The 24,542-nt window shown below is 38.4% G+C and overlaps 1 protein-coding gene, 1 long non-coding RNA gene and 1 other non-coding gene across 4 annotated transcripts in view; 1 reads left to right on the plus strand and 2 right to left on the minus strand.

Moving 5' to 3' along the window:
- The window catches only part of LOC119660402 (6-phosphofructo-2-kinase/fructose-2,6-bisphosphatase-like), a 272,893-nt gene that overhangs the window by 236,614 nt on the left and 11,737 nt on the right, over positions 1 to 24,542 (plus strand). The window contains exons 1-4 of one of the 2 annotated variants that reach the window (XM_038068949.1): positions 1,844 to 2,269; positions 11,769 to 11,921; positions 12,270 to 12,349; positions 12,428 to 12,622. In XM_038068949.1, coding sequence (XP_037924877.1) covers positions 2,215 to 2,269; positions 11,769 to 11,921; positions 12,270 to 12,349; positions 12,428 to 12,622 — 483 coding nt within the window. In that variant the 5' untranslated portion in view covers positions 1,844 to 2,214. Of the gene's footprint in view, positions 1 to 1,843; positions 2,270 to 11,768; positions 11,922 to 12,269; positions 12,350 to 12,427; positions 12,623 to 24,542 lie in introns of those variants that run through there. The other variant, XM_038068941.1, reaches the window with a different exon arrangement.
- Positions 11,379 to 11,897, minus strand: LOC119660429. The gene is made up of 3 exons (XR_005250424.1): positions 11,722 to 11,897; positions 11,586 to 11,612; positions 11,379 to 11,520 (listed from the first exon to the last, which is right to left on the minus strand). It is a non-coding gene; the product is annotated as an uncharacterized LOC119660429 (long non-coding RNA).
- On the minus strand, positions 12,011 to 12,082 carry Trnac-gca. The gene has a single exon. It is a non-coding gene; the product is annotated as a tRNA-Cys (tRNA).

The following is a 24,542-nucleotide window of genomic DNA, read 5'->3' on the forward strand; positions in this document are numbered from 1 at the left end:
GTCGGGCAACGTGGGGATACCCCAGCCATGCCTCATCATCGACGGCCAAAGCGAATATTCATGGTGAGAAGATCATGCCGTGTATATGGTGGGACCAGCTGGGTGTGGTATACTATGAGCTGCTAAAACCGAACGAAACGGTCACGGGCAAACTCTACCGACGTCCAATGATGCGTTTGAGCCGCGAACTCAAGAAAAAACGGCCGCAATACCAGCAAAGGCATCATAAAGTAATTTTGCAACATGACAATGCTCGTCCACATATTGCACAGCCCGTTAAAACATATCTAGAAACGTTGAAATGGGAAGTCCTACCCCACCCGCTGTACTCTCCAGACATTGCTCCTTCTGATTACCATTTGTTCCGGTCGATGCAGCATAGCTTGGCTGACCAGCACTTCTCCAATTACGACGAACTCAAAAAATGGCTCGATGAGTGGATAGCGGCCAAGCAGGCCAATTTTTGGCGCGATGGTATCTATGAATTGTCTGAAAGATGGAAGAAAGTTGTGGCTAGCGATGGGCAATACTTTGAACAATGAATGTATAACCAATTTTTCACAATAAAGCTTCAAATTTAAAGAAAAAACCGACAGAACTTATTTGTAGGCCCTATATATTACCATATTTTTGGGGAAATTGAGTAAAAAAAGTTTATTCCAGAGTTATAAAAGTTGGTAGTAGTATAAAATATAATATGAAGCATATTATTTCCAATTTTGATCAAAATCATACCATTAGTAACAAAGTTATAGTTCGTTGTTACTTTACCGTGTAAATTTACTGCAACTAAATGTCAATATCACACTAAAGTGGGTAGTCAAACATACTAAATGTATATGCATAAGAGGTACGCACAAATCTCATAGTTCTACAATATATTCACAGAAGAAGGAACCAAAAACTTTCATACCTGAAGCATCTAGCTTCCGATTTCCCGACTAGTTAGTTTTAAATGTGAATATATATTTCGGGAGCGACTTATCCCTACTTAGCTAGCTTTGTACTGATGAAGGGGTTAAGCCGCTCCCGAAATTTACATTTAAAACTAAAAATTGTAGTTTGGAGGAAGCTACCCCTGGTCTATCAAATTAAGGCTAGACTACAAGGAGCAGACAAAAACCTAATTTCTTAGATTTCATTAATCAAATTTTCTGGCGATGTATTTGATATATTCGGCGTGACTCTTTTCTCCACTTTTCCCATGGGCAAATTGCATATTAACCTCTTATTGATTGCCACCGTCAAATTATTTTCTGGCACTTTTATGACTAGTATTTGAAAAAAAATAGTGCTCAAGCTACTTTTTTGCATAAGTGCTCAAACTGAAATTCCAAACGTTTAATTTCAGATTGAATCATCAATCACGTAAAAGTTACACGTGTTCTAGACGCCAAGGCACTATCTCTAGGAATGAAACCCGATATTGGAAACCTACAAACTAGATGCTTCGTTTTCTGCAAATAAAGTGTACTACATACATGGCGATAGCATTGAAGAAATAGCAACAAATACAATTAGAAATTGAGATTCGCCCGTATAGGGTATAGGGCAACATTTTTTGATTCTAGTCCTTTCTCAAAAATAAAACGTGCTCTTCGTATCTTCTAACCACAAGATAGTATTATATTTTTTCTCCATATTTCCAATCTGAACCCTATAAGCCATCATTTCAAGCCATACTGTATTGGCCTGAAGAGTTCACGTCTACGTGAAAAGCATGAAAATTGTCCAAATACACGAAATGCGCAAGACAGAAAATTTAACGAGAGTTGGGAAAAGTTGTGTTTATTTTTTTCGGTGCCGCTGAAGCATAATGTCGTAAGTTTGTGACAGCGGCAACAATTCCACTAGTTTGGCCCCAGCTTTCCCCGCAGACAAAGCGGAGTTTTTTTCGCTAATCGCCAAGGAAACTTGTTAAGCGCCTACTATGAACTATGATCCGTAAATAGTGGCTAAATCGAGGCACGCCGATAAGGCACCATCTATATTATTTAGTTCGAGTTTAGTGACTCTAGTGCCATAGATACTGGCGCTGGCTCCCACAAGTCCGAGAGTGTATGTAGTTTATGTGTGTTATTACCACCGTGTGCTGTTACTAATGTGCTGCAAGTACTGTAAACATTGAGTTTGTTTAAATAAACTTTTGTTTTGCTTGGTATTCTTCGACACAACACACTGAATAAGTAATGAGATACTTTGTTCGATACAAAAATGTTCTTTCGCGGTATGCTGCGCTCCATCAAGGACTGCACTCGGAAAAAATGGGGTAATTTGATTGTTTATAATTTGCCAATTGATTGAATCTATGGTGAACATGGAAACGCGAAACCAACATGAACTTGACCATTTCGACCTCTCCTGTCTTCTTTGCCATTTCCATGCCAATTCAAACATATCACTGACTCGCGAATATTAGCGGCGTACATGCTGAGGCAATGAAATGTTCAGAATCTCCTGCACAAACCAGATAGACGTTTGCAATATTCATATCAAATAGCAACAATTTCGCCAGCTTTGTTCACATTTTTGCAGGTAATATCGATGATTGTGTGTTTTTGCGACCGGATAATGTTGCTAAATAAATCAATGGTAACAAAAACCCGACATATGATACAAGAACATGCACACGAGATACATATTTTATTCAATTAAGCGTTGTCGGAAAAAGTATGATCTTTCGTTATTTTTTGTTATTTGCTTTTGTTATGAGTTGTATGGTCGTTCATAAAAAAGTTGCTCGATGCAAGTTCATAGAAATATATAAGCGAACAATTTTTCAAATTTAATTGATCTAAAAGATTCAGTGAAATGGAAGTTCCGGAAAAGAAAGTTAAATTATCTCCCACTGAAGGTAATCCTCTCAAAAATGCATTTCATTGTTTAGAACGCTGGAATTATTTGCAACTTTTCGCAGCGATATGAGACCCAGTCAAGTACCTGGATCTTGAAATTCATGGCATGAAAGGTACTGTAGAAAATGGCAGCTCTTATACTTATGTACATATTATTTTATGATGTAGACAGTAGGGCTTTCATATTCTGAATGCAGTTAAATGAAATTTGGCACAGGCGGTAATTACGGGGATGAGATGATTTATAATTGCAGCTAGACTAGTTGATATTTCCGTCCTCTTCCTAACTCAGTTAACATAGGTTGAGCTGACTGGTAAGAGCCTTTGCGCTTGCTTTCATTTTGTTTCATCTATTCAACAAAGTGGCTCCCTCAAATTAAACCTAGTCTTATTGTACCTTATTTGACTTACGCTAAGCTACTTAACTAGTATTATTTTAAATCGCGTGGCTACTTTTTTCGATGTCTCCCGAATCAGATTTGTGATGGATAATTTTTTATTGTAATTTTATCAATCAATCAACGATCTAAAATTTATCCTTAAATTACTTTTTTATTTGTTCTTTTTACTAAGTTGAGATAATACTTTCAAAGTGGTTTATTTTCCGCCTTCAGATGGTGGCCTGCAGTTCTTGATGGAGGCCACCTTCCCCAGGTTCACTGCTATGAAACCTAATGAATGAATGGTGCCCAATATTGAACCAAACATAATGTGTTCTTAGTCCACGGATATAACGACGCATTCGGGAAAGTCGAGAGTCTCATCCAATTCGAAACCATGCAAATACTTCCTAAAAACATCATGTCCTTCATGGAATGGTCCGTCCATCCATCCGTCCGATGGTAATTCACTTCAGTCACTTCATTTCTGAATACATGGGATTTTTCTCCTTATCGCGTTTCCGAAGTCATAGTTGCCTCGAAAGAATTCATTCTTCTCTGGTAAAGATGATGCAATTGATTCGCCACATTGCCCCATTTAATGCTATCTTATGTCGGTTGCACATCCTCAACACAATTAGCCGATATGTGGAAGCCACCCTCCTTTGGTTCACAGCATTGTCGAATACTCCTGCTCAAATATAAACAAATACCCTTTGCTACCGTAGTGCTAATGTCCCTTTAAGGTCAACTTATCATGAGTGATTAGCCTCTGGTTTTCAGTGATTTATTTTAAGACGACCTTGTAGTCATCAAACCGGATGTTGACAGTATTGTATTTCTTTCGATTGGTGATGGGGACCACCTCTGGAAAAGGTAGGTAAGAAGACTGGATTTGGCTCTTGGTGTCTGTCAATCGATTTCCCCGCTCCAAAGCCTAGGCGTAGCAGCCAACACCAAATTGTTTAACATATTAATCTACAGATTGTTGCAAGAAGAAGCATACCATCTGTAGATATCGGATTATTATTTCCGGGCGGATCTTCCTCTCACCCATTTTCCTCTCCTTGCTGTTCACTCTTGTACCAAGCATTGGGCTCAGCTACTACTGCAGATGTTGAGACTTGGCAGCTCACTGGGATTCAAGGGGCTCCCTGGTGTCGTTCCTATCTGAAAAACATTTGAAAATAACTGAAGAAGCAGCCAAGTAGTCCGCTAAACACTGTAAATATTTTAATAAATTTAAAATTTACGTGAACATTTCATTTGCTCGCTTTTCTCGCCTACTTTGTCATAAGAAGGTATGACGATCATTTCATGCGTGAGTTTGTCACTTGCTTGGACATTTTTCTCCTCCAGTGCCTTAATATTAACTATATTGCCCCTTATCCAAGCCTCACTGTTCAATTTAAAAAAAAAAACTATTTTTGCTGACGGCAGCTTCTCAAAATTAGTGCGGTCCGCCATCTACTATGGTTTCAAGTTTCCTGCAATGTCCGAAAATAATTTTTCGGGAAGATCTTTGATTATGAACCTAGAGTTCCAGCAATTGCTACAAATGTTCAACCAGATTACGGTTTACCAATGAGGGAAGCATATAGAGCCGATATCCGACATTATGCAATAACCATTCTCGTGCCTAAGAAGAAATGCACTTGGGGTCGTTGTTCTGATGGAAAAGACATGTGGCGTTTTGTAACAAATTATGGCACAACACATTAAAATGTGCCTGTGCTTTTCATGTTCTAGTCAAAAAATTCCAATCTACTCACTCGCTTGACGCTACACAATCATGCTTGACAGTGGCACTTTTGAATGGACTTTTCTGTGAATTGCGAATAAAGCCGTCCTGGTTTCGAACTCAACTTCTGCCGTGAGTTGTTCCACTTTATGTCCAATTTAGTGGATTATTTTATATCTTTTATGATGTGGTGGAATGAATTCACCGATACCGCTACTTTGTTTTTGCGATTTTACGGAAATTTTGAGCTACTTCACAATATTGTCGAATATTAACTTTGTTTGGTTCATGTTGAAAAGTACCTATTTAACTAAAAAAAAAATAAAAAATAAAAAAATAATAAACAAGTCGGGAAACCGGAAGCTAAACGCTTCAGGTATGATTCATAGCCTTGAATTTGCAGAGAAGCGACAGTTTTGACCTAGCATAACTTTGTTAGTAATAGTGCGTTTTTCACCAAATTTGGCAGGATCATGCTCTACATCGCTGCAAAATTTTGTGATTCTAGGGTGAACTTAAGGTGGGCTTTCCTGTCAATTACTAAAAATTATAGTAATGTACTATCATTAACTTTATTTGAACAGGTATCGGTATGAAGGGTATTTCGGAGCCTAGGTACCATATAGTGGCAGCCTCCTGATTTTTTTTCAGATTTTTCGGTTGAGTAGTTTCTGAGAATGGGTTCGTTGAAAAAATGATCACTTTCAACCCCCCGCACTCCCCACCTTTTCAACAAATGTCAAAACTTCGAAAAGTACTAACCGAGACCTTTAATTTGATATCCCATATGACTATATTTGATGAAAAAAAAATATACACCCCCCTTTTGCATGTATGGGGACCCCCCCTTAAATTCAACGTAAAAGGATGTAACTCACTATATGCGTGAGCGTTCACAGTTTACATCTTTCTACCAAATTTGGCGTCAATTGCTACAACCGTCTCCGAGAAAAATGCGTGTGACGGACAGACAGACAGACAGTAAATCGATTTTAATAAGGTTCTGTGTTTACACAAAACCTTAAAAAAGTGTGAAAAAGTAGGGAGGTACTAATGAACTTTAAAAGATATTAATTTTGTGTCAAAAGGACGACACTGGCGAAACTCATCGACTTTAATCAATTTCGTGTTTCTCCATATAGCAGTATTTGTAACCTCAGTCGCCAAATTGATTGCCTCATTGCTTAGATGTTAAAGAAGATTGTGCACCCTTCGTAGTTGCGAGCTCCTTCTCAAAACAGTTGATTTGGTTTTCAAGTTATTTTATGAGCTTGCATTGCGCTACCAAGTGTTCCATCGCTGCAGCATTCGTTATCATTAGCTCTTCATAACTGAGCCCGAATCGATAATAATAAAATCATAAGAAATAATTTAAAAGAAAAATTACTTGTTCTAGTGATCCAGACAGAATTTTTTATTTTTCTATCCGGCGGAATTCTTTTCTTAGTCTTTAACCGGTTTTCTCAGGTCGACAGCTCAGAGTAGCTTCGTAGTTACACTCCATTTGAATGATATTTATGTAGGTAAAACAGTAATTTTTAAGAAAGTTTGAAAACGAATCTTTTTTATTTTTTTTTTTTGTTGCATCGATTAACTCATATATAAACTATCACATCCTAGACATAGGGTCAATGTTTTTCTGTTAAGTTCAAGAAAACGCCCCCCTTACATGCAAGAAAGCGAGCAATCTGTTCTTCGAATATAGCCATGTGAGCAAATTCTTGGGCGAAAATCGCCACATTAACGTAGTATCCAAACTAAATTATGTGTACTAGTACTGATAAAGTTGGAAAATTCAACTGAAAGAAAATTATTTATGCGCGTTTCTCTATACTTGTCGCCCAAGAACGCCCTTAAGTTTGTTATGTGTGTTAATATCTCTTTTTATGATGATAATGGAACGACCATAAACGTCAATGACGAGGGTTTGAGGCATGATAACGGGTTCCATGACGTCCATTCCTTGTGAAAATGATATGAGCGACTATTCGGCTTCTCCCTGTGCACATGCACAGGTATGTTGCCAAATCTATCTCGTCACTGAGGCGACCAGGTGTCAGTGAGGCCTCGTCAAAATACTGTCACTTACACTCGACTGCAAACTATCCAATAGGTACGATTCGCATGACACCCAGCATTGGGGGAGGTGTTTTTGGACTCCTGAGTCTAGATCCCTTGCGCTTTGGTAATTGTACAGTAATTTCGTACGGGATGTGGCTATCACCATCCATTAACGGTTTTGGTAGACAAAAGAGGTTTGGCTTGTGGAGAGCCACATATAATCCTCAAAAGGCATATTTCTTCCACAAAGAGACACAGATTGGCTCTTAGGGAGCTACATTCCGCGTCAGTCTATCCTACAGTCCAGTATGGGGGTCAGCCCCTCTCTATTGATTGCGCCACTTCTCCCGGTCATATACGTGATCTGTGTTCTAATAGGTGAGCGGTTAGAGCACAAGGAAGGTTGTGGTTTAAATCGCGCTGCTGGCAGTGGAATTTGTATGATGATTTGACATCGGATTCAAGTCGCCTCAGCTGTGAATGAGTGCCTGAGTCAAATCAGAGTAGTAATCTCGGGCGAGCGCAATGCTGACCACATTGCGTCCTATGAAGTGCTCTAACACACTTCAAGGTCCTGATCCAATTGGATTGTCGCGCCAACGATTATTATTATTAGTATAAACCTGATCTGGGTGGGGTCGAGAAAATGTTAAATCGCATCTAGCGTATCAAGCCACCGTTGTTCCTACTGGCTTTTTATTCGTTTCTCATCGATTTATCTTCATTTCCGATATGATCATAGAATGCTTCGCCGCAACACCTTCACTTCCATTGCCGCGAAGCGTTGTTCATTGTCTTTGATAACCGGCCAACACTCAACAATAAAGGACGGCAGGGCGAGCAAGACTGAGGTAAATTTCTGATTTCGGATGTTCGGTGATGCACTGATCACTAAGAACGCCAGTTGTAATAATGCCTGTTTCATTCGGTCGTCAAAAATTTTGTGTTGTTTAGATTTGTTTAGACATACTGCTGCATAAGGCGATCATTCCAATTGTTGCTCGAGATCAGTTTTGTTGTGAGATGCTTTGAAAAACATTATCTGTATAGAGCAGTGTGCGACGCTGAACGTTGAAGGTTCCGTGTGACAGTGTCCACGACAAGTACAAAGAGGAGTGGAGATCGGACACTTGCTTGATGAATATAAACAGCGATATACAGAGATTTTCATATACCTGCCACACTTCGAGCTTTACTTTTATCATCGCGTAAGAGTAATTTAACCTAGCGCAGATGAATTTGTGTTGCACACGGTCAAACGCCTTCTATAGATCCTGAAATACAATGTATAGAAAGCAAGGTTTCTCACGGTATTTTTCCATGAACAACGATTCCGCGAGTGCTGTTGTCAAGAATGTGTTCTGTGTGGGATAACAACCGAATCAGAATTTAATTTGAATATTCTGCTGGATAGCCTTTCTTTTTCCATATTGAAAAATCGTGCTTTCTTGCGAGTCAAATGATGTTCTATCCTCCTCAATAAGCCGATTGTGGAACCCAGTGAATCAGAGTGTTGGAGATCTGTAATTTTAAGAACTGCACTGTCGACAGGTCTTGTTCCTTTACCCGATTTCAGAAACAATAAACAAAACACCCATCAAAGCTCGGTTGAAATCAACTTCTCTTCACCCCCCGCAGTTATACTGGATCGTTACTGCCAGTGGCTCTCTCTAAAATATTTTTTTACAAATCGAACTAGCCAATCATTCTGAAAGTGATATAAAATTATCTTAAAAATAGTACAACGTATACTTTATTGAAAAATGAAATGTATGTACGTAACCTTGGAAAAATGCCATTTTCATATTAAAAATTCCAGCGTTCCTCGAATTTATACAGGTTTTACGCTTACGCTTTAATTTCCAGTTTTAAAATTTGAAAAATATTGCCTTTCTCCAAAGTCAATTTTTAAGGCTTTGTGTAAAACACAATTCACTGTCTGTCTGCTTGTCTGTCTGTCACACGCATTTTGCTCCAAAACGGCTAAACCGATCCGAACGAAATTTGATGGACAGATGGGAACTATGAAATCCCACGCATACAGCGAATAGCATAAATTTAGTTTAGAGGACAATATTTCGTATATACGTTCTGAATTTCATGAAAATCTGGCCATTAACGCCAAAGTTATAGCAGTTCAAACTTAGCAATTTCGCGCGAATTAACTGCTTCCAAAGCCATACAAATAAGATGCTAACATCATAATTAGGGGGAATAATTGACATTCGTATGAAATATTAAAATCGCATTTATGAAGGATCTACTTCTCTGCAGCCCTTTTTAAGATTTTGTGTAAATAGACCTTCCCCTTAAATTCATCCTAGGTGTACTAAATAATTGACATTCGAGTGAAATATTAAATTTCCATTCGAGAAGAATTTAATTCTCCCCAGCCCTTTTTAAGGTTTTGTGTGAAACAAATGTGAATGGAGGTATGGAAATTTTTTTTTCACAGAATGTAGCCATGTAGGGTATCAAATGAAAGGTCTCAATTAGTACTTTTCGAATCTGGTTCAATATTTGATATTAGATGAAACATAGGGGAGTGACGGTCCAAAATATGGCCCACAAAAAGTGTAGCAGGTCTCATTCTCAGAACCTATCCAACGGAAAAATCTGAAAAAAATCACAGTGGTGCATCTCTACGAAATCTAGGCCTCAAAATATATCCGGTTCCGATATCTGCACAAATAAAGTTAATAATAGTATATTTCCACATTTTAAAAATTTACCCGGCACCCCCTCATTATGTTCATCCCAGAAGTACATGGCATGCGTGTAATGAAGAACATAATGCACAGTTTGGTCAAGTTTGAAGAAAATCCAACAATTATTAACAAAGTTATAGGGGGTGAAACTTTACAATTTTTTGTGAATTTCGTGCACTCTACAACCTGCTTGACGTCATCATCACATATCAATTCGTCAATACCACAACAAAATGAGTTCTTATGAATTGGGTCGCAGAGAATTATTTTGTTTTAGTTTTTTAGTTATTTGTCAGCCAGACATGTGTATGTAGATATATAATATATGCGTGCTAATCAACTTTGCGGGTAGTGCCTAATTCAAATAGATATAAGAAGTAAATCGGAAATAAGGGTACGATCAATTTATATACGTGCATATATGTGTACAGTATTCGGTAATAGGCAGTTTGTTTGTTTAGGGTGAGCGTGATATCTACGGCTGTATGTACGTACGTCTCGTAGTTTGGAAAAATATGAAGGATTATGTTGGATTTGTAGCTAAGTATATACGGATAGAAAAATATGCGTTGAAGTTTCTTACATAAGATGAACACAAAACCTTTATACCCGAAGCGCGAGCTTCCGGTATTCCGACTTGTTTATATCTGATGGAGGTTAAATTGTTGGCATTTGCTAATAATATTAAACTCAGAGTGTGAAGCGTATGAGGTTGACTATTATCAATACAGGGCTTCCCATCAAATAATTTATTTAAATCGCTTTCTAAACAATAGAGGGCAATGGAATTTTTAGTTATGTGACACGGAGCTGTCGTGCACTCGTCACTCCTCGCATCGTCTTTTTCTTCAGCGTTTGTCACGGTCACAACCGAGGTCGACTTGTCGTGATCGGTTTCGCCATTTTATTTTATCAAATGCCTAATCAGGATATAATCGCGAGGTCTTTAAATCCCCATCCAGCGTATCAAGCCACCGTTGGTAAGTCAATTCTCCACGATCGATGCAATCCCATATCGATCGCAGATATCCTCATTTCGGATACGACCAAAACGTGTCACGCCACCAGTGCAATGCAACATCTTCGTCTCCATTACCGCAAGAAGCCGTTCATTGCCTTTTATAGTCGACTAACACTCAGAACTATACAGAGCGGCAGATGAACGACATTGCAGTAAATTTTAGATTTGAGGCGTGCGCTGATACGTCAATCACAGATTCTCCATTGGCTGATAGCATTGACCCGAGATATTTAATTCGCTCAGTTCTGGACAGGTTATTGCTATTGCCAGAACTGAGCGATTTAAATATCTCGGGCCAATGCTATCAGCCAATGGAGAACTGCGTTATGCTCCTCACATAGGGAAACACAAAACCTTTTATACCTGAAGCGTTAAGCTTCCGGTTTCCCGGCTTGTTTAAGAAAATTTCCAAAGATCATTCTTCACGTGTTTGTTTTTTCTTATATAATGATATTATTTAAAGAAGGTCTTCATACTAAGACAGAGACTTCAAAGCACTTTCAAAACTCGAGGCATGGGTGAGCCACCGTTATATAATGTTAATTTGTGAAACCCTTATCAGAAAGAGAAATCCAATTCAAAAAGCCAACATTTTTCATTACTGTCCTCATTCTATCATTCATCATCGGTAATATAAGGTGGCGCTGCTAAAAACTCCAATTTTAAATGATGTCTCCTACCAGCAAAATGTCCGGCTCCTTTTCACATCAGGAACCTTAGAACCTCCTTAGCCCCGTGCTCACATTATCTATATCTAGATAGATAGATAGAAATAAGAATAAGATAAAAATTCTATCCATCCGATATACGTATTATTACTTCAAGTTCCAAGTGAATGATCCAATTCTGAAAGTAACGCGAATGAAATCATAATCATTTCCACAACACCACATGCTGGTTCAAGCTTTCACATATACTTATGTATATTCTTATATATTTTACTATAGTATCTTACTTAGCATAGATGAAGCACACTCAAAATAAATACTTTCATTCTTTCAGATATTGGCTCATCTAGCCTCTCGGCCGCAGAGACGCCATGTCCACTACGGGCTCCACTGATAGTCACAATTGTGGGCTTGCCATGCCGTGGAAAATCGTTGGCTGCCCACAAAATCGCCCGTCATTTGAACTGGAAGGGAGAAATGGCCAAGGGTAAGTACTGCACACTAAAAGCAACAAAAAGAAAGTGAGCGCACTTCAAATATTTGCTTAAGAAAAAAGTAAAAGGAACGGAACCGTTCAGGGGACACCCGGGTTTGAACCGGGGACCTCTCGATCTGCAGTCGAATGCTCTACCACTGAGCTATATCCCCGTGTGGTTCTCCATTTGTCGGCGATTGTTCTGAATGTGGCACTATCTAGCTTTAGCAAAAAAGATAAAGTCTCTATTGTGATATTGGAAGTTTAGTATTATATCGAACCTAAGTAGACTCATGTTCTCCCATTTCATTCATTTCCCATGTTTTAAAAGCAATTTCAATAACTTCTTGGCAATTTCAGTATTTCGCGTGGATGTCGATGCAACCCCAGAGACGTTATCCGAAGTCCAGGATTGGTTCAATCTGGAGAATAATGTTGCCGTAAGTACACAGATAAATCCTCCTTCATATCTTCTGGAAACAACTTATTAATCTGTTTTTCTCTGCCAACATTTTCAGATAATTGATGGCATGCATTTGTCTCGACAATCGCGCCAACTTGTTGCTACGTTCTGTCGGGAACATGTTTATCATCATTTAATTGTTGAATTTGACTGTGATGAAAAAACTCTTGAAGCTAATCTGGAGGAAATGATACGTTTTTATCAGAAAACAGATAAAAATACCGACTGGGGACATGTATTTTCGGAGAAGGTAAATATATGCACAGAATAATGAGGCTTTGTTTTGCGATATTGAACATTTCCCACCAAATCGATGACTTGACTTGCGTTGATAATGTCTGAATTCATTAATGAAGCCAGCATTGTTTGGGTTATACAGCAGCGAACAACAATAGCTTGTAGTTCATTGTACGCTCGTGGAGTACTTTTAGGACACCCGTATTTTTTTTGGCGATTTATGGATTCAATTTATACGAACACGTAGAAAATATTGTGTCACACAACTGAACGCAGAAAAAGCATTAGAATAACTTAAAAATTTGAAAAAAAAACCACCGCTTGGGAAGTTAAAATATTTATTTAAGGTTTTACTCAACTCTTTATCGCAAACATTTTTTAAGATTTACTATCACAGTATAAAGGCCATCTGCAAAGTTAAGAGGGTCATCCCGTGTATCGGATCCGCGGAATGCAATTTTTTTTTGCATCAATTGTATCTAGATGTAGTGTAGAATATATGAGCAAAGGGATTTTTTGATATTCGGAGTGGTTCGGAAATTATAGCCCAAAATCTATCAAACGAAATTCTTTGAAATTTTCACGACCCATTCAGAACATGTTTCTACGGTTCGCAGACTAAGATAATTGCGATCGATTCAGTAGTTTTTTTTTATTCATTAAAGAAGCCTTGAGAGGAGACCAAAATTCACAGAAAAAAGTTTAACAAGGCATCAAAAATTTATCTTTCAATATTTTTGAATAATCCTAGTTTGTGCAAGATTTCAGCATAAAAGTATAAAAAAATCATTGCATAGCACTGTAAAGATAATTAGTATTTTTCTGGGTTCAGGAAGGGTAGGTTAACTTCTCCTAAACATGCACTATTGTATGCAATGATGTTATTCGCTGGGGTTTCACCTTTAATCCCTTGATCCCTTCACCTCTTGATAAAAGAGAGTTCCACCACCCTTCCTGAAGCAATAATGATGTTTCTATAAGGAATCAGATCTTCACAGGCCTGAGATATAGTGAGGAAAGCAGTGAGTCGTTCCCGAAATACATGCATATCTGCATTAAAAAAGTAATGGCAGTAGCAGGGCTACTGGTATTTTTTAACGGACTACAGCAAATCATAAAAACAAATTGACATTTTGAATTTTTTACTGTTTCTTCCGAATTTGTATTTTATACTCCAGCAAATGCTTGCATAGCTTGAAGCACGTTCATTGTTGGTTGATAGGCCTCAATGTCTGTAATAACTATATTGAGAAGACGTTTCCTGTATTCTTCTTTTAATAATAATCGTTGGCGCAACAATCCATTTGGATCAGGGCCTTGAAGTTCGTTAGAGCACTTCATTCAAGACCGTAACGGTACACTACAGTACACTGCAGGAGGCAATGTGGTCAGCATTGCGTTCGCCCGAGATTATTACCGTGATTTGACTCAGGTACTCATTCACAACTGAATTGACTGCGGGTGGTCAAAGGGTAGTATAGGCCCCAGGACTAAACATGGATTGGTACCCACGATGGAACATAAAACCTGGGAAACGCCTGCAGAACTAACACCAACAGCTACCTCCACCTCCATGTGGTGACCGCTGGGAGTTCTTTCTTAACAAAAAACTGCAGACGAAGAAGGATGAAGGCGAGTCTCTCGCGTCTAAAAGCAGGACAAATCGTACCAACTGGTCCTCCGGGTTGGGGGTTGGGTAGGGCTGACAACCCTTCGCGGAAAACAACTTGTTACGAAGCCACAACAGGAGCCTTGGACTGGACGGATAATACAACGACGAATAACGATTTGCGCATTTTCTCATGGAACGTGCGCTCCCTGTACGGAGATAAAGCTGCCAAGGAGCTAGGCGATACCCTGTTCCTATATAGGGCGAATGTAACTGCGTTACAGGAGATGCGTTGGACAGGGACTGGTTTCTTGGAGAAGAGTCACTACACCATATATTATAGCGGCTATCCAGTAAACCATGTGCTCGGAGTAGATTTCTTAATCAGTCAAAAAATTAAACTTGCTGTTATCGGCTTTGAAAACATAAGCGAACGGCTATGCACTCTGCACTTGCGAGGCAAATTTAGAAATATAAGCCTCATTAACGTTCACGCCCCTACAGAGAAGACTGTCGGGTCGGAAAAAGATATCTTCTACGAGACAGTAGAACGAACCCTCGAAGCCTGCCCCAGATATGGTATCAAAATCATACTTAGGTCAAGTAGGGACGGAGCCCGTATTCAGGCGATACGTCGGCTCCCATAGCTTACATCAAAATACAAATGATAACAGACTGCGGATTATTCAATTAGCAGTGTCACACGAAATGGTTGTTGGAAGTACCTGGTTTGCGCGGAAAGCGGTCCACAAACATACATGCCTCTCCAGACGGGATTACTTTCAACCAAATTGACCACGTGTTGATCGAACGCCGCCACCTCTCAGCCTTGATAAATGTCAGAACATATGGGGGGGCCAATATAGACTCGGATCACTATCTCGTTGGCATGGTGCTCCGAGCTCGAATAACAACATCACCCAGAATCCCCTCTAACAATCAGGTGAGAGTTAACACTGAAGCCATCCACAATACAGCCCACCGCAATACCTATAAGAGGAAAATGGATGCCGCAATAACCGCAGTCAACAGAGATCCTGGAGTTGAAGCATCAACAAATGATCTTCACAATCACCTGAAGAACGTTATCATAAATACGGCCACAAAAATACTTGGCCCCAGCCGTAAATGGGCACACAGGAGCGATAGGTTGAGTACTTTGATGAACTACTGAACAAATCATAACTCGTTAGGAGCCGATGGAATTACAACCGAATTAGTTAAATATGGAGGCGACCAATTACACCAAGTGGTTCATCAACTTGTGCTCAAGGCGTGGGACAGCGAATCAATGCCTGTCGATTGGCAAGGTGGCATTATCTCTCTCATACATAAAAAGGGAGATATGACACAGTGCAGCAATTATAGAGGTATCACATTGCTGAGTACCATCTATAAGATATTCTCCACTATCTTGCTAGGCGGGATAGCCCCATACGCCCAGAACATTACTGGCCCATACCAAAGAGGCTTCACTCCAGGCAAATCAGCAACAGATCAGATTTTTTCTGTGCGGCAAGCGATGGAAAAACTATTGGACTATGGACATCAGTTGTACCATCTATTCATCGACTTTAAAGCCGCCTATGATAGCATAGCCAGGGTGAAACTGTACACTGTACTGTACTATATCCCGACCAAATTAATAGGACTATCTAGGCTGACACTGACCAATGTGCGAGGCTATATAAAAGCAGCAAGATCACTCTCAAGACTATTCGACATCAACAACTGTCTACAACAAGGGGATGCCCTATCATGCGTCCTCTTTAACCTGGCCCTCGAGAAAGTGATCCACGATGCTGAGGTAAATGAAAAGAGGTACGATGCTCTTTAAGTCCACCCAACTACTGGCCTATGCTGACGATATCGACATCATGGGAACAACGACCCGAGACGTACCGTGAGATCTTGGGCTGCACATCAATGAAGGCAAGACAAAATATATGGTGCCAACGTCAGCACCAAAAACCAACCAACCAACAACATCAAACCGCACTGGTCAAACGGGAAGAATAAAAATTGGAAACTACAACTTTGAGACTGTTGATAATTTCTCATATCTAGAGTGGAAAATCACAACCGCGCACGGTTGTTGTCAACCAACAGAGCCTATTTCAGCTTACAAAAACTATTCCGCTCGAAACGTCTCACCATAGGGTCAAGGGTCTTACTGTACAAGACAATGATCTTGCCAGTCCTCATGTATTCCTCGGAAACTTGGATTCTTAGCAGGAAAAATTGCGAACTCTTGGCCGCGTTTGAGAGAAAAATCCTCCGAAGTATTTTTGGCCCCTACATGATTATGGACGATTACGTAGCCTACATAACGACAAAATCTATGAGCAATAGCACGACCGTCAGGCCATGGATAAAATCCGGCTCAATAGGTTACGGCGGGTCACTTAATCCGTATGGAATGGCAATATCTATGGTAGAAAAAGAAGACGAGACAGACCAGACAGCTTTTAGGGATATTGAATTGGTGGAAGTCGGCGCAAAACCGAGATGTCTGGAGTTCCTTATTGAGGCAGGCCTAGATCGGATACCGGTTGTTTCGCCGTTGATGATGATGAGGTTATTACCCTGATTTGACTCAGGTACTCATTCACAACTGAGTCGACTGTACGACAGCATTGTACTCTCATTACTCAGCTAACCGGACACTCCTTTTAACACACTAAATTATGTCTTGGCCCCATGGCTCAAATTTTTTAGTTTTTTAAGGTTTTCTGTAAAAGAAAAATAGCTACATGGTCTGTATATCTTCTGTCTATCTATTTCTCTGTCTGTCAGTTTATCTATGCGCCTGTCTATTTGTCTGTCTATCGGTCTACCACATGCACACTACTTACTGACCATTTTGAAGCCAAATTACTTATTTAAATCTACGTACATATTAACTTGTTGGTAAATGATCGCATCCTTGTGATTAACGTTGGTGGTTTCGGGGCCATTTGTGGGTGACTTCATGGATGGAAAATTCGTCGGAATGTTTCTTTTCATAAAACGGGCAGTGAGATGGCTACAGTATGTCCGTCAAGCTGGTAATAATTGATTGGTAAATGTTTCCCCTTGCGCTGAGAATACGAAAGTGCTTGCACCTACAACACGGATGAATCAGTCCTATCATATAAACAACTATCGGAACGACAATGTCCCTAAGATAAAAATTTGTGTGCAGAGACTACCGGTGTTTTTTTTTGCCTCCAAATACGACCAGCTTGATTCAGCTACTCAATCAAGCAATAATAAAGTGTTTCAAAACATAGTACTGTAAATCTTGTTTGAAAACAGCTTTTCGCGTGGAAAAGCGAAAGCAAAAACAACTTTCATCCTAAAAGCTGGAAAACTTTCTAAAAGATTTTGGTGGTTAGTTGTTCCCACCACAATTCAAAACTGTTTCAAAAAAGCAGGGTTCATCAATCTAAATAATAGAAGCCTTCCAGCCTTCTGTGCGATACAAATGTATGCTATGAAAAGATTACACATGAGGAAATTGTAACAAAAGTGATGGAAATGCGACACCGAAATAACTAAAGGGGACAACCAAGACGAAAAATTTACAGAAATTGAATGTATAAAACTAACTTTTGCATATAGTGAAGCATTATCTGCAGTTTCTGAATTGCGGAAGTATTTTTTTATTTATTAGTAATGAAAATGTTCATCTTGAATTGATTGACGAAGTCATTTTAAGAGGGCGTGTCGGGTTCCAATTTTGATTTTTTTACTTTTTTTTAAACGGTTTATGTTTTGAGTAAAAAAGGCAGATATTTGGATGAAATTTTGCACATATATTATCATCATCATCAACGGCGCAACAACCGGTATCCGGTCTAGGCCTGCCAATTCGATATCCCTAAAAGCTGTCTGGCATCCTGACCTACGCCATCGCTCCATCTCAGGTACATAATATACATATATTATCATGATGTTTAAGTTTTAAAAAAGAAAAATTTATGAAAGATGCTTTTTGTTTGGTACTGATTTTTTAATAAAAAGTCAAAAAGTGACGGCGTGGGCAATTTTGGGTCAATGAAACGTCTGGGGTTTTAATCAGCATGAAATTCTCTATAGAATGAACCACTAAACAAAAAAATTCGCCAAAAAGTAACAGAATGGTGGTTAAAAATTTATTATAGTATTAACAGTAATGATTTTTTAGTACAAAAGTTGAATCATAACCTACAAAAACAGTTTCTAAAGTGTTCACTTCTGTTTATACAACATGCTAACAAAATGAGAATGTGCAACATATACATATAATGCAGAAGTTTTGAGAGAAATGCTCGTTAACAGAAGTAAGAGGCTCAAAATGTGGCATTTCCCGACTTTCATATTCTTACTGTATATTATATTTTCCGATGTACATTCAACCAAAATCAAACATAAAAAAAAATAAAAATTTATCGAAATTCAACATTTTAGACAACTAAAGATCACCAAATTTCTAATGAACGAAAATTTAATTTTCGTATTAGGTCGTGTTATTACGATAATTCAAGAGCCTCTCGAGTCCACCCCAGACCAGACTTATGATCGAAAGTGACGAACTCGATCTGGACCGCCGCTCGCCAATGGGACCAAGGCTAAAGAGAAAGATTGAATAAAAATGTTAACGCCCAAAAAATGTCTCCCAAAAAACATTTAAAAAAATGTGGGTTAAATAGCAGGATTTGTATCCTGGCCGGACGTCGAATACGAGTCGACACGCTGTAATAGTCGCGGGCGAACGTAATCCTGACCACATTGACTCCTAAGTGTACTGTTTTGGTCTCGAATGAAGTAATCTAACGCGCTCCAAGGCCCAGATCCATTTGAATTCACACGCCAACCGCTTTTATTAACGCACGCAAAGAGCTGTGCCAGCTAATATTTTCTAATAATAACGGTAGTGTATTCGCCTCTTTTAAATGAAATATTCTGTCTTGCATTCCGCAGTTGAAACTCCCATTAGCACGTACAGCGCGTATATATCAATCTGATACAAATTGAGTTTACATGTTGAGGCCGCATGTATAGATTTGATACATTACATGGGAGGCCACATACTCATTCAACATCATCTGTAAACTCCTCAACAGTATAGAGGAATAAAACAAGTCGGGAAACCGGAAGCTGGACGCTTCAGGTACGAAAGGTTTTGTGTATTTCTTAGTACGTAGCACGTAATATATGCATATATTATGTGAGAATATCCACTTTTGGATGATATTGACATTCATAGTCTTGAATTTGCGAAGAAGAGGCCCCTTTGACGTTGTTAGTAATAGTGCGATTTCCACCAAACTTTGTGAGATCGTGCTCTATGTTATACCCTATATTGTTCATCGTGCTAGCATGAACTTAAGGGGGCTTCTGTAGTCAATTACTAAAAATTATAGTAATATACTATTATTAATTTTATTTGAACAGATATCAGTATGGAAGGTATTTCAGAGCCCCGGGCTCCATATAATGGCAGGTGTTAAATTTTGAATTTTTTAAAATGATTTATTTTAAGGCCAGTGACTCCGCTGGCTGAAAAACTCTGACTTCATTATTCACCACTATTCAGAAAATAATAATTACTTTCACGGTCAAAATTTTGTATTTCACGTGAATTTATTGCACTCACTCTCAAGGAATATTTAAAATTTTTAGCTGCGTGCGCATGGAAAAACATGCATAGAAAATTTCTCATACAAGATGAATACAAAACCAATACCTGAAAGGTCCAGCTTTCGGCATTCTGACTTGCTTTTATCGTGACCAAAATATTTCCATTATCGCAGAAACGTCGATGTTCCTTCAATTCGAAATAATAAAGCCATAATTTAGCAAGTTTGAGAATAATTAAAAATAATTTGACGCTGCTACTCTATGTGTTATTGTTGACATTTTGTTCTTTGTTCCAATTGTTTCCAATAGCCTGACGAATATACTAGATACCTTCAGCCGAAAATAAGTTATTTATTTTAATCAAACAACCTCACCCCTAGCAAGGCCTTTTGGCTTCGAGCCCTTTGCATTGCTTCCATTTTATATGACGTTTTGCAAATTCAATGAAATGTTCGTAGATTAGTTTTCAATTCAATAAAAAGTCGAAATTTTCCGCTTAGCAATAATATTCCACTTTCATCATCATCTTCAAAGGCACAACAACAGGTTCCGATCTAGCGCTGAATCATCAAGGTGGCTACAAGCTCGCATTTTTTCTTGATAAGAGTCCAAGTCTCTAAGGAATACATGAGGATCGACTGGATTATTGTTGTGTAGAGTAAGCGCTCTGGCACGTTTCCAACGAAACAGCTTTTTCAGTTAAAATATCTGCGATCATAGCTGTTATCGGTTGTGATTTTCGAGCCTCGATAGGAGAATGGTTTTAAAGCTGGGATTGCCCATCTTTATTGTTTTTTATTTCGTCTTGTCTCCATTAATATGTAGTAGTAGCAGTTGCACGGACTTAAAGGTGGCACCTCCGTTAGCATCGCGAATCACTTTTTATAAGACCAGGTTATCTTTTACAGTATAGTAGAATAAATAGATAAATAGATAGATAATAGATAGTAAAATATCTCGAAAATGATTCTGCTGCTTTTGTCTGGCCTCGCGCATAATTAGTCAGTCTTACTAATTTTGACGGGACACTGAATTCTATCAAGACGATGTACAATTTTCCTACGAGCATACTATCGGAGCAGCCTTAGAGCTGGTAAATAAATGGTGCAACTGATGGTTGCATTCTAAAAGTTTTGCCTTTTTGGTATGGATTAATTATGTTGTAGATGTATGGGTCTATCCGACATAGCAAGATAGTGAAGATCGTCATATAGATGGTACTCAGAAACGTAATATTTTTCGGTGATACTTAGTGTAGGACGCTTTCATCCGTCGTATTCAGCTGATAGGGCACCTACCTGCATACCTGAAATATCTCGCAATTCCCACATGGTTTCAAAAGCGAAATTATTCGTCAGTTTCGTTAATTAACTCGAATGAGACTTCTAGTTTAGTCTGAATATATTGAAACCCATGAACTCTACGAACCTATTTAATTGCGACCAACTGCATCCTCCTTACCTCCATTTACTTTTCCCCCGACTGTCATAAAATGACCATCAATAGTATACTGCATTGTCAGTTTATATTCCTTGCAAAGTGCTTTGTTTGTGTTTGGAATATAAAGTAGAATATACTGACGTGCAAAGTGTTCCTGCTTGGAAGTGAACCATCGATAAAACATATTTTACCGACAGTTTACCCTTAATAAATAGATTATATCGTCCTTGATCTAATTTCTATCTAATAGGCGGCGAAGTGACCTTTAGTTAGTTTGCGTTTCTTAGCATATTTCAAATCTGATTCGCTTTAACAAAAGGGGTTTTAGTCTTGAAAATATAAACATTTATTTTTATTGGCGAAAAAAAATTATTTACATCTTCTAGTTACATTGAGCGCATTTTGCCTCTATCACTTACGCTAGTACAGTTAAGGGATGGATTTGTCTCTGTATTCTCTTGATGACTTTACTTCGATTCTCAGCAGATCAACAGCGGAAATTATGTTTATTAAAAAACCTGAGGAACAAAAATATGCTTCATCAGGCTTGACGTAAAGATGTAACGTTTTCCTTCGTTAAACAATTCACGATCCTTCTTTTCACCAAAATAACGGGAATTATGGCGGCATCACACCAGGAAAACGTAGATATTAAACCTGGAAAAAATGAGAGAAAAATTATTTGGCACCAGTGCAGCCAATGCCTGAGGTGCTCTTTTTACAAGTTAGTTTTGGAGAAATGAGAAGCTGTTCACATTTCCAGTGTATGTTCCGGAGTTCATTGCAAAGGATAAAAGCTACAACCAAAGCTCGCCAAATAAGGCTATTAACAAGGAAATCGTAAAAAGTGTACTCGTAATTAAGCCTACTACTAACGGCAGCAAGGTCAACCGGCACAGCAATTGCTTGACTTGCTAAACAACAACCTTAAAATGACTCGACTTAACCTGGATTTACTCAAAGCAACCTTACGAGCAAGAAAATGGGTGAAATGGACTCAAAAAAGCCAACTTCGCTACCAATGAGACAAAGGCTGATGAAAAATAATGATTAATCTAATCGTTGTAGCGTTGAAACTTCTGACGGGAAGGGTATGAATCCGGTTGGAATCAATATCTCATCTTCGAATTTATCGCGGTCAGTTCTAGAAACATTCGATTCTACTAGATCCTAAAAAAATACGGGGAAAGATTCAATGAATCTTCTCATGCACTATTATTTTTTATCATTCCATACTGGCTTAATTTACTCTCAGACGTGCAGTAATGTATCAATTTGTGATCGCAGATCCGCCTGACAGAAACTTTTAAATAACCAAATTCGATAGTAATGATTTTTGCAGAAGTCCCATATCTGATCTTAGCCCGGGGAAATCAAACGATAGCTTAATTTCGACAGCCGCATTTTTCCCTAGACAGCGTCTGTATTTCTCATTTTCTAACGCTCCCCGTGCTTTCACAAATTCGTTATATCGTGCATAATATTACTCTCTACGAACAGCTTCAGAAACCTCCTTGAGACGAAAAGAAAAAAGTATATTTGCTCTCTTTGGCGTACTTTCTGTTAAGACCAGGACTTTGTTGTTTTCTTCCTCTAGCAGCTCTAGATATCCCTTGTACACATCTTTAAAGAACAAAGCGCATTCACACATTTCGTTTTGTTAATTTCTTTAGCATTTCATTTCCAATCAGAATGCGTTTCATTTTGGTTATAATCACACTTGATACTGGGCAAGTAAGGATCCTAAAGCAGCAGAACAAGTTCAAAAATGAACACAAACCTCCATGACCAAACGGGATTCGGCCACGAAATTGAAAAGCTGGCGCTGGATCGTCGCCCGTTACACCAAGTGAATCGAACTTTATATTATATATGGATTGAATTACGCATATTTCTATATATATTTCTCTTTTTCACTATTCCGTCCGCTCAGAACTTTGGTTTACTTGGGCATATACCTGTATTTGTAGCGGTTCAGTGACCACGACCTCTTGTTTGTAATCCGAATGTTATTGCTGTTATTGCTGACATCGTCTATGACTTCCCACATTTCGCCTGGCCTGTCGACTTTCGACAGTTCCATTTACCTCCTAAATGAATAAAAATTTCAACTTTTCCCAAACTGTATTCACTAATGATAACATTCTGTTTAATAGGAACCATTCCTTTATTTTCGATTATTTTTGTCTTATTTTTATTAATTCTGACATAACTTGCACCTGAAAACCCGTATTATGGAAAACAGCAACTACTCTTTGTTCTCTGCTGTTATTATCTAGGAATGCTAATGCACTTCAACTCATTAAAAGAAGATGTACTATATTTCCAAAATCATTTTACATCAGTTTATAATTCAGCCGTTTACTATCCTTGAGATGTGAACTGTATAAATGCAAAAGTCAAATTACTACTTTTATCGATCCCTTCTTACTGACCTACGGAGCCGGTTTCAATTGACTTAGCTATTAGATGTAGATTTGTCATTGAATATTACAAGAACTAATCATATTTCCATCCTAAATCAGAAGTTTGATCAATTATTTGAATTAAGAAGGATGCAAAAAAAAAGTACGTTCTAGCAAACAATTTCTAGATTTCAACTTATCTTGAATGGCTTGGACTCTGCTAAATCGGCATTCTACCTGGGTTTTGAACCATCTGTACAAAGCAAAGGAATCATGGGCTTAAATGGACAAATTAACCAATAGTGAAACATATGGGATGCTTTAGAATCCTTCCACATTTTAGAGACACAATGCTACCACTATCTTCATGTTGAAATTCTCCCAATTCTACTTTCTCTGTAGCAAACCTTATTACATGTCTACATTGAAAGCTTGTTACATACAACTGAGTGTCCTTACTTCATCTGGTCGTGTCGTGAATTCTAACTAACCAACTCTTTATTAATAAGAAATTGGAAGGAATCATCTCGAAAGACCATTTGGGCCGAACCAATGTAATATTTCGCTAACACGTTGTCATGAAAAGTTGACACTTTATTTTTTACTATGATTTCATGACCGAACTGAAGTTTTCAACCTCATTTAATCCGATATTAGTTCTCATAAAGCTGGTAATTAAGCGTGTATATATGTAGCAGCAGAGCTATGTTATTTAGGTTTACGTATTTACAACTCTACTCCATTTATAAACCATTGATGAAAGCCAGTCATCAAAAATTGCGTGCTCAGAAAGATCGATTCTATTGTGCGTGATATCTTTAGGGTATTTTTAGTTATTTCCACTTGATTCGGAAGTAAGCGAACTTATTCGGTAT

Source organism: Hermetia illucens, chromosome 1, assembly GCF_905115235.1.
Source record: "Hermetia illucens chromosome 1, iHerIll2.2.curated.20191125, whole genome shotgun sequence".
Classification (NCBI taxonomy): domain Eukaryota; kingdom Metazoa; phylum Arthropoda; class Insecta; order Diptera; family Stratiomyidae; genus Hermetia; species Hermetia illucens.